This window comes from Folsomia candida, unplaced genomic scaffold (genome assembly GCF_002217175.1).
Source record: "Folsomia candida strain VU population unplaced genomic scaffold, ASM221717v1 Fcan01_Sc001, whole genome shotgun sequence".
Lineage (NCBI taxonomy): Eukaryota > Metazoa > Arthropoda > Collembola > Entomobryomorpha > Isotomidae > Folsomia > Folsomia candida.
This window is the reverse complement of record NW_019091193.1, coordinates 24354274-24369602: the sequence shown is the minus strand read 5'-3', so window position 1 is coordinate 24369602 and position 15329 is coordinate 24354274. Positions and strand designations below refer to the sequence as shown.

General features: G+C 39.6%; 5 protein-coding genes across 5 annotated transcripts; 2 read left to right on the top strand and 3 right to left on the bottom strand.

The window, feature by feature from the left end:
* Positions 1 to 76: 76 nt before the first annotated feature.
* LOC110851784 (vascular endothelial growth factor receptor 2) lies at positions 77 to 2747 on the bottom strand. Its single transcript, XM_022099684.2, has 9 exons — positions 2403 to 2747; positions 2070 to 2313; positions 1885 to 1991; positions 1667 to 1808; positions 1376 to 1585; positions 1140 to 1251; positions 800 to 1022; positions 511 to 722; positions 77 to 429 (listed from the first exon to the last, which is right to left on the bottom strand). The coding sequence occupies exons 1-9, from the start codon at positions 2634 to 2636 to the stop codon at positions 255 to 257; spliced, it is 1659 nt and encodes a 552-aa protein (XP_021955376.1). The 5' UTR covers positions 2637 to 2747; the 3' UTR covers positions 77 to 254.
* A 337-nt stretch (positions 2748 to 3084) lies between these two features.
* Positions 3085 to 6634, bottom strand: LOC110851767 (solute carrier family 23 member 1). The gene is made up of 14 exons (XM_035852582.1): positions 6489 to 6634; positions 6404 to 6433; positions 6076 to 6313; positions 5805 to 5989; positions 5616 to 5741; positions 5502 to 5550; positions 5190 to 5366; positions 4692 to 5081; positions 4435 to 4620; positions 4248 to 4368; positions 3997 to 4171; positions 3765 to 3910; positions 3372 to 3581; positions 3085 to 3294 (listed from the first exon to the last, which is right to left on the bottom strand). The coding sequence occupies exons 1-14, from the start codon at positions 6519 to 6521 to the stop codon at positions 3180 to 3182; spliced, it is 2181 nt and encodes a 726-aa protein (XP_035708475.1). The 5' UTR covers positions 6522 to 6634; the 3' UTR covers positions 3085 to 3179.
* A 540-nt stretch (positions 6635 to 7174) lies between these two features.
* LOC110851746 (UPF0676 protein C1494.01) lies at positions 7175 to 9026 on the top strand. Its single transcript, XM_022099642.2, has 7 exons — positions 7175 to 7544; positions 7620 to 7738; positions 7818 to 8120; positions 8222 to 8288; positions 8379 to 8407; positions 8474 to 8555; positions 8635 to 9026. The coding sequence occupies exons 1-7, from the start codon at positions 7392 to 7394 to the stop codon at positions 8827 to 8829; spliced, it is 948 nt and encodes a 315-aa protein (XP_021955334.1). The 5' UTR covers positions 7175 to 7391; the 3' UTR covers positions 8830 to 9026.
* A 199-nt stretch (positions 9027 to 9225) lies between these two features.
* On the bottom strand, positions 9226 to 11409 carry LOC110851756 (gamma-interferon-inducible lysosomal thiol reductase). Its single transcript, XM_022099653.2, has 7 exons — positions 10575 to 11409; positions 10343 to 10471; positions 10245 to 10275; positions 10034 to 10164; positions 9847 to 9930; positions 9722 to 9787; positions 9226 to 9644 (listed from the first exon to the last, which is right to left on the bottom strand). The coding sequence occupies exons 1-7, from the start codon at positions 10770 to 10772 to the stop codon at positions 9549 to 9551; spliced, it is 735 nt and encodes a 244-aa protein (XP_021955345.1). The 5' UTR covers positions 10773 to 11409; the 3' UTR covers positions 9226 to 9548.
* A 426-nt stretch (positions 11410 to 11835) lies between these two features.
* Positions 11836 to 15072, top strand: LOC110844936 (UDP-glucuronosyltransferase 1-7C). The gene is made up of 5 exons (XM_022091275.2): positions 11836 to 13016; positions 13147 to 13381; positions 13462 to 13563; positions 13729 to 13846; positions 13911 to 15072. The coding sequence occupies exons 1-5, from the start codon at positions 12363 to 12365 to the stop codon at positions 14200 to 14202; spliced, it is 1401 nt and encodes a 466-aa protein (XP_021946967.1). The 5' UTR covers positions 11836 to 12362; the 3' UTR covers positions 14203 to 15072.
* The last annotated feature ends 257 nt before the right edge of the window (positions 15073 to 15329 follow it).

Here is a 15329-nt window from a genome sequence, read left to right as displayed (position 1 = left end):
ATAAATATGTAGATACGTTGATGCAAATTGTGCGTCATGCGATAGATTTTCGACAAGTTAGATAACACAAAGTGAGTCGTGCATTTCATTTTGTCCTTTATTTATTACACTATCATGTAATGTAAATATTATTTTGTATAAAAATTTGCACTCTACAGTTTGGTCGACATTTATGTATGCATGCCTTGCATAAAGTGTGTACACTACTGTATGTAAATGAGATAACACACAAATTACAAATAGGTTTGCATAAATCAAAACGGAGTCTCGCTATGCACGACACCCAGAAATCTTCGAGCTGAACTCGAAGATTGTCCAGATTGTTGTTCCTGGTACTTTGTATATTCTCCAAAATATGATTTCAATTGGGAGAAAGTGATTCGATTCTTGGGTGTCGGATTCCAACAGTTGACCATGATTTGACTATACCTGCAATACATGGCACCAATGACATGAATATTAGATGACAAAATAAAGTCTGAGCTTAAAATAACATGACGATGTTCATACAGTTGTTTATTCGAGTATTTGGGCCGAGTGAGTCTCAAGCCTTGGATAAGCTTCTCGACAAACTGCGTCGTCCAGGACTCGCCGGGATAAGGAACGTCCCCGCAGGTGAAGAGCTCCCACAACAAAACCCCGTAGCTCCAGACGTCGCTCATGGGCGAGAAGCTCAGATATTTTAGCCCTTCGATACTCATCCAACGCCATGGAAGTGGTTCCTTAGGAGTGCGTGGATATACAATTTTACTGCATTGTCAACTCTAGCTCCGTCTCCCACCGTTACAAACACACGTACCTGGTTCCGCTTGACATAATTTGCATAGTCGTACATCTGCCTGGCTAACCCGAAGTCAGTGATCTTGGCGGTTCCGTCCTCGCTGAGGAGAATATTTCTAGCAGCAAGGTCGCCGTGGATTACATTCCGACTTCCCAAATATTCCATGCCGTCCGCGATTTGATACGCCATTCGCATCAAGTCCAAGGTCCGCAAACACTCATTGGAGTGCTCCTCACCAGTTCTGCATACATCATAAATAATTGTGATGAACATTAAGATGTTATATCAACACTTGTACCACAATTGTCGATAAGAGAAGTATACGCAGAGACAAATAAATTAGACTTATGGATAGTACCGTGGATCCAGAATCCCTTTCACATCAAATTGGTTAATGAAAGTGTATCTATTTTGTCGCAGATATGACTCCAAGTTACTTGAGCATAGTTCTACCACAACGTTTAGCAAACCTGAAGATAAACACAGTCTTAATCCTTTATCGAATTATACATACAGGCGAAGGTCATCAAGGGCGAAACTCTTAATCATAAAAAGTACAGGGCTAGGAACTTATGGGTAAGATTTATGGCCCACCTCTTCGCAAGTCTTTGGAGGTAGCCCCCACGAGCTGATTGATGAAAGGGTGTCGCCCAATGTGAATCATAACTTTGAGTTCAATGAGGAGAGCTCGGAGGTACGTCTTGTCGCTGCCAGGTTTAATGGTTTTGATGGCAACCGCATCTGCCTTGTACCTCCCTCGGTACACCACCCCGAAACTTCCAGCCCCCAAAATATTATCCTTGTCTAAAATATAAAGTCAGCTCTGTTTTAGATTCATTTCTGCTATTTATATCGACAATTGAATTGTCAGATTCTCCGACAAACCTATTTTTAAGTTGTCCTCCTCCAATTCGTAAGACGAGTCATAAGGCTGGAAGGAAACGTTCTCGTGTGCGAAACCAGTCTTTACAACACCGTCGGGATTTCCTTTAAGAAATAGCTCCACGTCTCGTTTCGAAAGCCCGTTCTAAAATTAAAACAATATTGTTTTGCTTGCAAATGTACTTTTACTTGAGGGATCAAATAATCGGTTTGTTTTTTACCCTGTTTTTCCTTCTATGTAGTTCAGTACATGCACAGACTCCGAGAAGTGTGACGAGTACAACGGTCACGACGGTGGCGACGGTGGCCCCCGTGCTGAGCTCACCACCTAATGTATAATCATTTTACCAATTTGCTAATAACAATAAATGTATGACTCTATTTTTCCATGAGTTGCAATACTCACGTGATTTCGCCACATCATTTACGGCTGGGATGGTGGGCGAGGGCGGTGGTCCGACTTCTATTCGGATCCTCATGTCCAGTCTGCGTCGTTGGGGCGAAAACGAAGAAGAGTCGCTGACGATGGCGAAGGTGGAGCTGAGGCAGATGTACTGACCTTGCATCCTCTCCTGGGTCGAGTTGATAATCATGGAACGTCTGACGGTGGTCTCATTGCGAAACCCCTCCGTCACAATCCCAAGCGATTTCTGAGATGAGAAAATAAGAGACGATGAGAAACATCTGTCAAGCGTTATACTGGAAAAATAACCATAAGAATCAATTTTAATACACCCACAAGATTCTTTCCGTCCGATCTTTCCCAAAAAAGGCCAGCTGGAGGTGGTCGTCCCACGGCAGTGCAATTGATTATAATGTAACGCCCCACCTCCAGCGGAAACGTTCTCCCATCTTCTTCAACGAGTTGAGGGGTCACGATAGATTGGTCATCCTCGACCCGCTCATCCTGCTGACCACTCACAAATACCACCAACAAAGTCCCAACTGTGACCAAGATGGTGTCGAGTAACATTTCTAGAGCACCGTAATTCTATAACTAAGGGCATGAGACGGATTTAGGACGCTCACCAACCCACCACGACAAACAAAACCACAATGTATTCATGTACAGACATATGTACGTACATACGGCAGAACGGATACTGATACCATCTAATAATATTGAACTCGTCAGTTGGATAGACAAATATGTGTTGCTGACATAATAATTTTATTAATTATTTGTCCAGTTACAAAAACAATGAGTCATCAACGACACATGAATTTCGCATTCGCTATTTGTATATCAATGTTACTATTTTTTATAGTTGTACAATTTCAGTAATAACTACAATAAAACAAAACATATATTACACAATGATGTCGTCAACTAACTGACCACAACTATGAACCACAGATTCACAACAGTCAAAGTATAGTAGATATATGCACGTCATCGCCACGCCACACAAACAAAAAAACATTTTTGCATTCATAACAAACTTTATTTTTAGGAATGTGTAAAATATACCAAAGTAAAAGAAGTAAAAAAGTTGTTTATATGTGAAGTATGAATTTATGACGTTTTCATTCCGATGGGGAAATCCTGACGGCGTTTAGAAAAGAGCCTCCAAGTTGAGAAGCCTTGAAACGTAGGTGAAATTGGGAAGAGAGACGAAATTCGGGAATACCTAAAATCGTGTTGGAAAAATAGGATCATAAAATAGCATTTATGTAATTGTAAAGGTCGATTGACTTTCTGACTCACTTTTGGAGAAATTTCATCCCGAAGGGGAGGTCGTAAGTGGTGTCTTGGGGTATGTCCAGGTCCACCACACCCTCGACACCTTCCTCGTCTTGTAGGGCATCAATCTCATACACTTCCCCCAGCGGTGGACCAGCTCGACTACTGATGTTGTCGCCCTTTCGGCGCAAGGGTGTCTTCATTTTGACGATGCCACGTTCCTCGTCCGTACCTCTGGTGGAACAATTTAAATGACAAGATAAGGGTTGGGACAATCCAAAAAGCCAAGTAGCGTAAAATGTTTTTCATCATGCCAAGTACTTAATAATTAAGAACTATTTTTTTCCATTTATGTATGTACATGGGTCATGAAAGTATATGTGAAACAGTATCTTTTTTTTGCATGTTATACAGTACCCGATAGTATTGTCTAGGAAGAAGCTTATCACGGCGGCTAGGAACATTCCAGTGCTGAGAAAAATGCGAATAGTATTGTCCAACTCAATGTTTCCCGTGTTGATTAAGCGTTGATTGCTCCCATCCTCCATCCATTTGGACATAGCCTGCAATGTGCATAATATTGTATTGACACAAATGTGTACAAACACAAAATACTGATAAATTTATAATTGCCATATTTATATTTTACCAATCCAAAAAATACAGAGAATCCAACAATGAAGATATTTCTGGTGGATGTCAAATCTACATTTTGCAAGTTGGAGATTCCAATTGCCACAATCATGGAGAAAGTTACACATAAAATTCCTCCAATAATTGGATTTGGAAGCGACATAAAAAAAGCTCCCAGAAAAGAAAACATGCTAAACAAATGATATTATTTGATTATTATTATCACGATTATTATCAACGATAAGCAACTTGGACGACTAGTCTAACCTGAAAACCATCATGAGAAACCCTGCCGTTTGAATGACACGTCGTGACCCCACTTTTGTAATGCTGAGTGCCCCTGTATTTTCACTGTACGACGTCGTCCCATTCCCAGTTCCAAAAAGGCCTGAAAAATCGACAATACACATTTTCCAGATTGACGAATATCCACAGTCATGAAAAATAAACAGACCCATTAAAAAGCATCCCACGCCCTCCATGAACACGCCTCGATTTATCGCATGCTTCTGCGGAGGTGGAGCACGCACAATTCTTGAAATGGCCCGATATTCCCCCAAGGACTCCACCACCCCAGCAAAAACAGCAGATAGGAAACCCAGGCCTGAACTCGGGCTGAAGGTGGGAATGCCCCACTGGACTGTAAACAGCAAGTCAAATTGATAAGTCACATATCCAGCCAACAACGTATGCAATTCGTAACAAACGAACATGGATATGGAACCCTGAAATATTCGGAGTTGGTCACAATGTTCCACTTGACCCCGGTGTGAGAAGGATGTCCAGGTGAGTAGACTCCCGAGACTGAGAGAACGCCACACAACGCCCACATGCAGACAATGGCAAGGAGCACAGGAAACAACTGGAACATTGGGTACCTAAAGGGTCCAGTCTTTTTGGCGTTGACGGTAAAGGGGATTGGAATCTTCACTTGACGAAGATATTGTGAGAACAGGACAACGAGGACAATGGTGAGGGTGGACATGATCCAGTCCTCCGCTGCGAAGCGAGTTGTTGCATTAAATAGAGACAGGCCAATCGTTATCACTGAGGACGCCAACGTTATGGGCGTAATTCGCTGCATGATGTACCCGAAAACCCCTACACATGAATTTTAATCGATCTCAGACCTGTTCATACGTAGTTATCTGCGCCATTCTAAGAAAAGTAAATACTCCTCAAGCCTTGGGCGTTTACATTTTTACGTACCAAAGAATCCAAGGAACATTTGAAAAAATGAGGCCATGATAATTGCTCCCTGGACCTCACGCATCCTTGCCTGCCATTTTTCTGTAGGATCGGAATCTTCTTCTGGGTGAAGTTCACATTTCCACCGTTCTCCATCCAGAATAGAGAGTGCGGACAGAATGAATGCAAAACTTCCACCTTGGATTGGATAAGATATATTTCCGGGTAAATATTTTTTTAAATCAACCAGATATAGCTTACATAAATAAGTTTCCGAACGGATATACGAATTATTTGTATTCTATTCTACTCTATCGAACACGTTAGCCCTACCTTGGATTACAGGGAGTCGAATGCCGAACGTAGTTTGGAGAATGGTGACCTGGAAAGGCAGCAAGTTTTAATACCAACTGGGCTTAACGTTTCTCTATGAAAATATAAAGTTACCATTCCGGAGACAAAGAGATAGGTCGAGATTATGTTGCCCAGGTCAGGATCATCCTTTGGCATGCACATTTTTGGCATTAGGACGAGTGGGATGCTCAGCGTTGCTCCTGCCATCATCAAATAGTGCTGCAATAATAAGGTATTTATAAGAAAAATACGGTTTTGAATGGGCGTAATAAATCTACTCGCCTGGAAGCCCAAAAAGATGGTGAGGTACCACGGAGGAACGTCCTCAATTTCAAACAACATTTTTGAACCAGGTTTGTCCTTTTGTTCAGCTGGGGCAAAAATTCCTGCTCCTCCTGTGCTCTCGGGGGACGCCGCCACATTATTATTCCCTGTCCTTACTTCTTGCTCAGGGACTGATGTAATTTCTACAATTATGCACACGTCTTGAAAACTTTGACCAGATTAACATTTCCGAAAGAATTAATGAGCAAATTTATGCATTAGTAAGTACCATTTGAGTCTCGATTTCTCCATGATCCCAAATTCTCATAATCTATCATCGCCGCATTCTCGTCTCTCGTCACCTCTGTATTATTGTCCACATTATTGTAATTGCTTATGTTGGCATAACCTTCATTATCACTTTGCACAATGTGGTCGACAACTACTTCTCCGGTGTTGGTGTAGTTTACTTGACTCACAGGACCAGCGCTGTCGACTACCTCGACATTAGCGTAGCTCATGTTTTTCTTGACCAATACAAATTTTCAAAGTATTTAATATGAGAGTCCTTATTGTCCTTACTGACTGAATGTCCTTACTGACAGACTGTTGGTTACCTCAATGTTTGGGAATGACTGAAATTCCTCCTAGAATATATGTATTACCCTCCAGACTTGCAACTTATTAATAAAAATGCCTCACTCTTCGTCCAAATTTCTCCACAAACACAGCCATTGGAGCTTCACACAAATGTGCATGCAAGAGGAAAAAGTGCGAGTTCGCCCAGTTTCCGTTACAAAACTAATTAGCAAGTATTATTTATACTCATGTTGTGTAAAAAAACAAGTCAGACACACATGTATCATATGTATTAATATTTGTTGTACGTAGGTACACATAACATGATATATCTTGTATGGATGAATTGTAAAATGTGCTTATAATATTTTTTGTCGCTCGTTTTGCATGTGTCCAGCATATATTTACATAATGTCGTGACTGACCGAAGCCGAGTCATGGTCCAAAGATAGACAAACTTTGCCTAACGCAGCATGCATGTAACTAAAGTAAGTGTTTAATTCACAGTGATATTAAATTACCTACAACCCAATAAAAATTCGCATACTAGTACAAATAGTAATAAGTTTTTTGGCATTGTGCAGAAGTATTGTTGGCAAAATTATGAAGAATATTAGACTTGCATACGCAATATTAATTGCTTTTAGGGTTGAATATATCATGGTTCCTTCCTTCGGCATTTCCAAAGTTGGTTATGGACAGAATGCTACTTATTACTACATGTTCAATGTCGGTTTCTCCAGCAAAAAGCATTACGTATACCTTACTTTTTACTCCGTGCATGTGTCATTCATATGCTGCCAATGTCAATGTCAACCACTTTCCTATGAATGACCAGCTGCGGAATAAATTGAATAATGTTAATCACCAAGTAGCTGGAATTTATTTTGTGTCATCATCAGCTTAAATTTATATTTTAGCGTACGGAGAATACTAGCATAATTTTTCGCTATACAATTATTGCCATATTCACCTCAAGATTTATACTTGCTGCTTTTCAAAGTGAACGAGCTTTTTGAAATAAAAATGGACAAAATTCCCACGGTAGACTTCTCGCACTTATCCAGTGCCACTCCACCTTCTCAAAGCGAGTGGAAGGAGGCAGCAGAAACTGTTTTCAACGCTCTGAGTGGTATCGGATTCGTCTACTTGACCAACCATGGGGTCCCTGACTCTGTGGTAAAATAAGTAGAAAATTCTAAATATTCATCGACTCCAGTATAGAAGACTAATTTAAGTTTTACAAATTTTCAGATTGAAAATGCTTTCACCGAGAGCAAGGATTTCTTTGAGCTGCCCACCGAAACCAAGATGAAAAGTTTGAAAGACATTTCAAAGAGCTTTAATGGATATGCCGCCCCAGGACAGGAATCGTGCGTTGGTCTTCCTTATTCACTTAATACTTAATTGTATATACATAAATATGTACAAAATCTTCATTTATGTTTCTAGCCTGCATAAAGATGTCCCTTTCGAGCTTCGTGAAAGTTATGACATTTGTGGAAACCTACGTTATTTTCCGGACACGATCCGCCCAAAATTCGGGTCGGCGATGAATGCTTTGGAGGAGGCGAGCAAACCTCTGATAAAGAGCTTATTACGCGTTCTCGCCATCTCCCTCAAGTTGGAGGACACGGACTTTTTTGTTGAGAGGACAAAGGCGTTGGATGATTTGGACATTCCGTCATACACGACCATCCGATCCCTCTACTACCCGCCCACTTGGAACAAAAACATTTCTCCCGGAACGGTTCGGTAAATTAAATACCGACACATTTTCCAATTTTTACCCTGTCCATCATACATATTTCCCCGAATCTATGTGTTTTTATTTTATTTTGTATTGTTCTGCACAGTTGTGGAGATCACTCTGACTATGGAACACTCACGCTACTCTTCCAAGACGCTATCGGTGGTCTGGAGGTACATTTATGTCCAAATCCCAGCAGAGCTTATTATTGTTGAACCTAAGCTAAGAGATTTTTTATTTTGTTTTATTGCGGAATGGTTTAGGTGAAAGCTGTCAATGGTGAATGGGTTAGGTAATTTTTAGTCATTAAATACAGTGGCATTCATGAATGCAACTTATTGTGTTTTCTTGTATGTAGTGCTGACCCAATCCCAAAAACGGTACTGGTAAACACGGGGGACTTATTGGAATTTTGGTCTGGAGGTGTTTTCCCTGCTACGGTATGCAAATATTTAATTTAATTTCCATCATGTCATACTTGTAACAAACTCATTCACTAATTGTAAATAACGTATATAGCATCACCGGGTACTAATTCCGGAGCAAGAATTAAGACAGAAAACTGCTCGACAATCGATCGTATATTTTGTCCATCCTGATGATAAAGTGGTCATTCAGCCACTAAGCCAGTCGTCCACAAATCAACAAAATTATCAGCCCGTTACAGCCAAGGAACATGCTGAAACGAGGTTGCGAGCTAGCTACAATTATTAATTATTAAGAACCTTGTGAAATAATAATCTCTGAAACAATCCGATAATATTAGCACAAAATATTACAAACATTTGATTTGACATCACTATTCATACAAAACTGCTGATTCTTATTGAGCAGATTTAATCAAAAATTGTATAACTTGATTTTCAATGAAGAAAGAAGTACAATATTTTATGTTTATCTGTTTGTATCAACCACAATTGTTCGAGATTAATTCGATCCATCGCTTAAGGATGGAGTGATGGAACAGCGATTTTCATGGCATATATATAAATAGATATATCAGTCATCAGTATATGTAAATCTGAATTCATCGTACTGGCCTGGCATGAATATGTAACTGCAAGTAGATAATTTTTATTTAATATACTTTACGGTATATATTTTATTTCGTTTTTCAAATAGTTCAATTTGTGCTATTTAAACCTCTTACAAATTTTCAACAAGTCACCTAATATGCTACATATATATATGTTTCGGAATATTATATTCGGAATATGTTTGAACTTTTACAAATACATAAATAAATCGGACATGAATCAACAAAATGCACAGAGACTAGTCGTCGTAGTCGTTTATCGTTGATAATAATCGTGATAATAATAATAGTAATATCATCTCTTGTAATATACATAAATAGATCAACAACATTTAAACATTAATCGCAGAAGAATTTTCTTTGGTATTATAATTCACAAACACCACATTTTTATCAATTAACAACCCACTGGCGCCACGCCTAGTCGCTGTTTCAACAAGCGGCACACAAAACCTCGAAAATTTCGAAGAATTTCGGCTTGTCCGTCCTGAGACTGTAATGAGATTTAGCAAATTACAAACTACACTGCGTTAGATAATTTAAAGCGCTATTTATAAGAAGAGAGCATACTTTGTTGATCACAATGGTGGGGATGAAAGAGACGGGGGGATTTAGGGATGAGGTCATCACTCCATACTGGCACAGTTCATGTAAATTACAATAAGTACTTATGCAATTAATGCAGTAATTAGTACCTGGTAAAGGTATTGATGGCCACGACCATCCATTAAGCAGGCATGAATTGCTCCAAAGTTTACGGTTTTGTAGCTAGATGCGCACTGCAAAACACATTCAATACCCATTTTTCAATACCTGCTCCTTTTCTAACGCTTGATAGCTATTAGTAATATGCAAATATTAAATATCAGTGTGCTTAGCTACCTTGCGTGCCCCCACATCTTGTCGCTCACGTGAATTCATCATGCAAGCGATGTACGGGACGAGGGTGTGAGGTTTGATGTTCGTATCATGAATGGCACACCCATGAAGCATATTCCCTTGACACTCTGGTTCTGTTATTAAATTAACATTTAACATTATACATTTTATACATTTTGTAGTGGTATTTTGTATTTTTAAGTATATATAATACCTCCATGTTGACATTCAAACGAGAAAAAAGGCTGAAAACACGGTGTAGAAAGAAACTACGTATATTTATGTAATCATTTAACAATTTTTGTAACTTACGGTAATATCCATTTTGTGACTACTGGCTTTTCCATACGGCACAAAGGAGACGTCCATGTGGTCACTTAGATCTTTGTATACAGGAAGAAATTGATTCACAATAAAATGTCTGGAGTCTGGACAGAGCACCTATTATTTGTTATAATTATCGTTAAATGCCATACATAATAAATAATTGCGGAAATTAAGAGGAAATACTGATAATGATTTCTGTCACTCTACATCCACTCACCTCGTAGTAGATTTCTACTGTGACCCTGTCCCCACTCCAACCCTCGTGCGACCTGTTTGTGACGTCGGAGATGGCGATGGAGGAGGGTTCGACGTCCACCGAGCAAGTCATGTTCCAGGCGAAGAGGAGGACGAGGAGGGAGAGGATGAGGACCACGATGAAGCCCAGGCAGAGGCGAGGGGGTAATTTAACCCCCATGATTACGTTGAAGATGAAGGTGACGACGAGGAATACTAACAATTGCACTCACAAGAACCTCAACCTCGTCACCCGAAGAACGGCTGTAATGCGTCCTTCACGCATTACATAATTTCAAAAAACTAACGACACCCAGTTCAATGACTATTAAATTAAACCTAATTGATCTTAAGTACAGAAAATGATTGCGAATTGTTTGCAACCACACATTGCACAATAAAAAATCGGTTAGAATAATATTATTCCTATACTATATACACCCTTCGTTGTGCTGTATGTGTCACTGTGTGCAGTGTATTAAATACATGTAATGTGCGAAAATAGGAATCACCAGATATTTGCAATAAATATGCATATTGGATCGATTAAAGTTGTGCTTTCCCTGCTTCTTTTGTTTCTTTGAATTTATTTTTGTACACTTATTAATTTATTTATACACCTTCATTCCTGCCTAAATGAATGTGTTTCCTGCACCTTTGTACTTATTGTGGCTATTATAGTATTAGCAAGTACGTAGTGGAAAAGTGGATCAGATGTGTGAATGTGAATGTATATTGGGTAAAGGGAAAAAAGTCTCAAAAATCCATGGATGTATAGCAAAAATCTCATTTTTGGCATGCAGAGGTTTCATGATGCAAAGTTTTATATATGTAAATGTACTAATATAAAGGTTATGATAATATTTCATAACAATAATATTTCGTACTATTTTCCTTAACCAGGTTTATACATCTTGCAGGTAGAGTTGTCGTGAGACAGCAGCCGGTTCGATGTAAGCCCTGACTACGGGCTAGAAACATGGAGTTGGTTGGTGTACTATAAGAATTAACCAACAAGTAGCTTAGGTGTAAGTAAAATTATACATGAATAGAAATAGATAGATTTGCAGCGTCGAATATCAGGATGTTTTTATATCCAATTTTTAACGCCAATAAAACAATGATTTCACTGACTGAACGAGAATATGTAAAAGACGGATGTTATGTACTTTAGTGGTGTTTTATTGTCATACTGCTGTTAGTAATATATATATATTACATTACTATTAGTCTATTATTACCACTACTAATGCTAATATAAGAATAACCCTTTTGAAATTGGCCCTCAATAATTTGCTTTGCATCAATTTCTTTGAGTTTCTTTCCTCCGAACTATTTGTAGTCGAGCACCTTTTGTGTGTGATGTAGCATTTGTCCGAGTGAAACAAGTGCCCAGCCAGTATTTCTATTTCTTTAATCTTACCGGAAACATTTGTTGGAGAGAATCATCATGGCGTGTGGTAGAAGTAGTATGATAAGCACAACCGTCCTTACCCCGATATTGTTAATACTCATCTGTCACCCCATTGAAAGTGCTCACATCGTGTTTCTTCACTCTGCGTAATAATAATAATTTTTAACAAAAATTGGTTAATAATTATAAAACATACTAAAACCTCTGTAAGTGTTTACTTTTATCAATTATTATTTATACGTCGCTACTAACAGATCGAGTTACAGCCACCGCGTGCCGCAATGGCCGCTGATCTTGGCGTTGGTTGAGCGAGGCCATCAGATCACATTTATCAGTGGGTATGAAGGTGGGACAGAGATGAATCATGACAAAGTGAAGGACCTCGTCATTCCAGAATTGGCAGAAATGCTGGAATATCTCATATCAAAATTTGACATCAATTACCGCATCCAAGGGCTCCAACCAAGCTCCTTATTCACTTTGGACCCCGTGAGCTACGCCGCTTGCCAAGCGGTCCACCGCAGTCCCACTTTCCAGGCCTGGGTAGCCACCATCCCCTCCATTGATCTCATCTACTCGGACACAAATCCTGAGTGTGCATATGGTCTTGCGGCAAAGTTTGGTGCAAAACACGCCATTTTCCAAACAATTCCACTTTCTTCTAAACAATTTGAAGTACTCGGGATTTCATCAGAAGCTGGGTCAATCCCACCTTGGGAAATGAGTGATATACCTCCCCTCTCTTTCTATAAAAGGACAGTGGGAACATTTTTGCCGTTCATCGGGAGGGTGCAACAACTTTCCTTATATCGATTCCTGTACAAATCACTCTTTGTTGAAACATTGGGCCTGGAAACACCTCCAGAGTTGTATGACATGGAGGCTGACATAAGCCTGCTCCTCATAAATGGCAACTACCTGGAAGACTATGCCAGGTCCCTTCCTCCATTCGTTGTGAAGGTGCCAGGAATGCACATCCGAGAAAATTTGGAAGCTGAACAATTAGATCCGGTAAATACGCTTACAATTATTATTGAGGGTCACCTCATTTGCATAAATCTCACTATGCCCATTTTCTTCGGTGATCTGAGCTTTCCATGTTGTCCTCTGTCGCTCATCCCATTTTTACATATGTACATAGAGCTTGGAGGCGTTCATATCTTCCTCCTCCGATGACACGGATGGTTTTATTTACATCAGTTTCGGAACGGTAGTAAATGCTTCGAATCTTCCGAAATCGTTTTTGGACATTTTCTTCCGCTCCATCGAAGCCTTCCCAACCCTGCAATTTATCTGGAGGTGGAAAGGCCCCATACCGTCCCCGCATCCTAAGAACCTTCTTTTCACTCCATGGGTCAACCAGCAAAAATTACTTTGTAAGCACGTTATTTAACCGTTGAGAGATGTGGGTGGTGACAATTATTTGTATGCAATTCTTTAATTTTATTGATGGCAGCCCATGGGAAGATTAGGGGATTCATAACACAAGCTGGGCGACCTTCTATGCAAGAGGCCTTCTATCATGCCGTTCCTACCATTGCATTTCCAATTTTAGGAGGTAATAACATGATTACGTTGGTGCAATAAATTTGCATTTATGTGTATAATCTTTTGCGTGCTTATGGTCGCAATTTTCCAATTTTATTATAACAAGGAAAATATAAAAGTTGCACATATGTAGGATGTTTTAATTTTCGTTTTATTTACATATGCAACCAACCAGATCAAGATTTCAATGCGGCCAAGTACGAATATCTCGGCACTGCCGTTTGCATGGACATAGCAACAGTTACCCAACCCCAACTGATGATTGCCATTAACCGCACTGTTACGGACACGGCGTAATTATTGACTACAACTGAAATGAAAAATGTGTTATAAAAATGTGCGTGTTTTTCTTTCCAGCTGGATTGGACGTGTCAATAGGATGGCGTCCCTTGCACGAGATGTGCCGATAACCCCAGTGAAGATGGCCTTGTGGTGGACAGAGTTCATTCTCCGCCACACCCCCGAAGAAATCAACTTCTTGAAACCTTTGGGTCAACAAAGTGATTGGTGGAAACGGCGAGAACTCGACGTCTGGGCTTTCGTCATATTGTTTAGCGTCGTCGTTTCGCTGGTTATCTTCAGACTGACCAGGCCCTTACGTCAAAGTCTCTGGAAGATGGTCAAATCACTAAAATCTAAGCTTGACTAAAACTTACAAAGACTCAAAAGATGCGTAAATAATAAAATTTGGATAATTAACACCGGTGACTGAAAAGATTAGCGAAAGTACATACTAAAGTTTTTTGAGTTTTTTTACAAGCTTTAGCAAACTCAAACAAATTGATAATTGCACATATGCATTATGTTTCTTCAAATTGCCTCTGTTGTGTCCCCGACAAACGGACTTGTAGGTTACACAAGCCCTGACCCTCGGAATAAAAAAAAACTGGGTTTAGAGTATATTCGTATGTCTGTAAGTCAAGAAGCGGTCCAAATTATTAGATGCTAAAGTCATCTTTATAGAATCCACCAATTTTGATAACAATGAAATTGGATAAAATTGTTGATGCCCCAGAGACATGCAACGCCCGTAACGCCATAAGGTGCACAATCATACGATTCATAGCAAGGAGTGATACAAGTAGAAAGTAAAGTACCTATCGAGTAACAACGGTGAAACTACCTGCACCCAACATTGTAACGTGATTGTAACGTGCATACATATGCGTGTGTTAGCTTTAGTCGCAAGTTTAACAAAAAGTTGCAGTCGTTGCACTTTGCTGTGTAACACATCAAAAATTATGTCTGGCTCACGAAAATGTTGATTATTATTTTGACCTCGTAGTATTTTGAAATCAGGACGCACACAACTGATTGATTTTTTGAAAAATTTCAAGCGGAAAGCGTGATTCTTTACATATACACATTTATGCGATAACTGAATTTTAATACTGGGCGACTCACTAAAAGTATATTGTGCTGAATTGCTACCACTATAGGATGCAAATTTTACGAATTCTTGTCATGCTTTGCAAAGGTGTTGAGTGAGGTTGCCAATAATCATAGTAATCTTTGGGGGAAGGAGTTGGTGCTGAATTGCAATTATGGCCTCAAATCATGTGCATTTTTTAAATGCAGATCAACTCTACCTACGAGTGGATCACGGAGTTAACCCCCCCCCCCCTCAAGCTAGCGTTGTACATAATATGTAGTGTACTATTTATGTATTAGCATAATACCACTTCCTTGGATTAAGAGTAACAAGTGATTGTCTCCACACCCACCCCGGCATCCAATAGAGAACAACTGTGCCAATCAATGTCATGGTTGACAAGA

Bases quoted from the DNA above. Each gene is read 5' to 3' on its own strand.
- LOC110851784 (XM_022099684.2), bottom strand. From the start codon at position 2,636: ATGTTACTCGACACCATCTTGGTCACAGTTGGGACTTTGTTGGTGGTA. The intron at 2,314-2,402 runs GTGGGTGTATTA...TTCTCATCTCAG, and splicing joins GATCGGACGGAAAGAATCTT to AAATCGCTTGGGATTGTGAC. The intron at 430-510 runs GTATGAACATCG...CATGTATTGCAG, and splicing joins AAATACTCGAATAAACAACT to GTATAGTCAAATCATGGTCA.
- LOC110851767 (XM_035852582.1), bottom strand. From the start codon at position 6,521: ATGGCTGTGTTTGTGGAGAAATTTGGACGAAGA. The intron at 5,367-5,501 runs GTAGGGCTAACG...ATCCAATCCAAG, and splicing joins TCGACTCCCTGTAATCCAAG to GTGGAAGTTTTGCATTCATT. The intron at 3,911-3,996 runs GTAAAATATAAA...TGCACATTGCAG, and splicing joins TCTCTGTATTTTTTGGATTG to GCTATGTCCAAATGGATGGA.
- LOC110851746 (XM_022099642.2), top strand. From the start codon at position 7,392: ATGGACAAAATTCCCACGGTAGACTTCTCGCACTTATCCAGTGCCACT. The intron at 7,545-7,619 runs GTAAAATAAGTA...ACAAATTTTCAG, and splicing joins ATGGGGTCCCTGACTCTGTG to ATTGAAAATGCTTTCACCGA. The intron at 8,408-8,473 runs GTAATTTTTAGT...TCTTGTATGTAG, and splicing joins GTCAATGGTGAATGGGTTAG to TGCTGACCCAATCCCAAAAA.
- LOC110851756 (XM_022099653.2), bottom strand. From the start codon at position 10,772: ATGGGGGTTAAATTACCCCCTCGCCTCTGCCTGGGCTTCATCGTGGTC. The intron at 10,276-10,342 runs GTAAGTTACAAA...CCGTGTTTTCAG, and splicing joins GTCACAAAATGGATATTACC to CCTTTTTTCTCGTTTGAATG. The intron at 9,645-9,721 runs GTATGCTCTCTT...ATCTCATTACAG, and splicing joins CCACCATTGTGATCAACAAA to TCTCAGGACGGACAAGCCGA.
- LOC110844936 (XM_022091275.2), top strand. From the start codon at position 12,363: ATGAATCATGACAAAGTGAAGGACCTCGTCATTCCAGAATTGGCAGAA. The intron at 13,564-13,728 runs GTAATAACATGA...GCAACCAACCAG, and splicing joins TGCATTTCCAATTTTAGGAG to ATCAAGATTTCAATGCGGCC. The intron at 13,847-13,910 runs GTAATTATTGAC...TTTTCTTTCCAG, and splicing joins CGCACTGTTACGGACACGGC to CTGGATTGGACGTGTCAATA.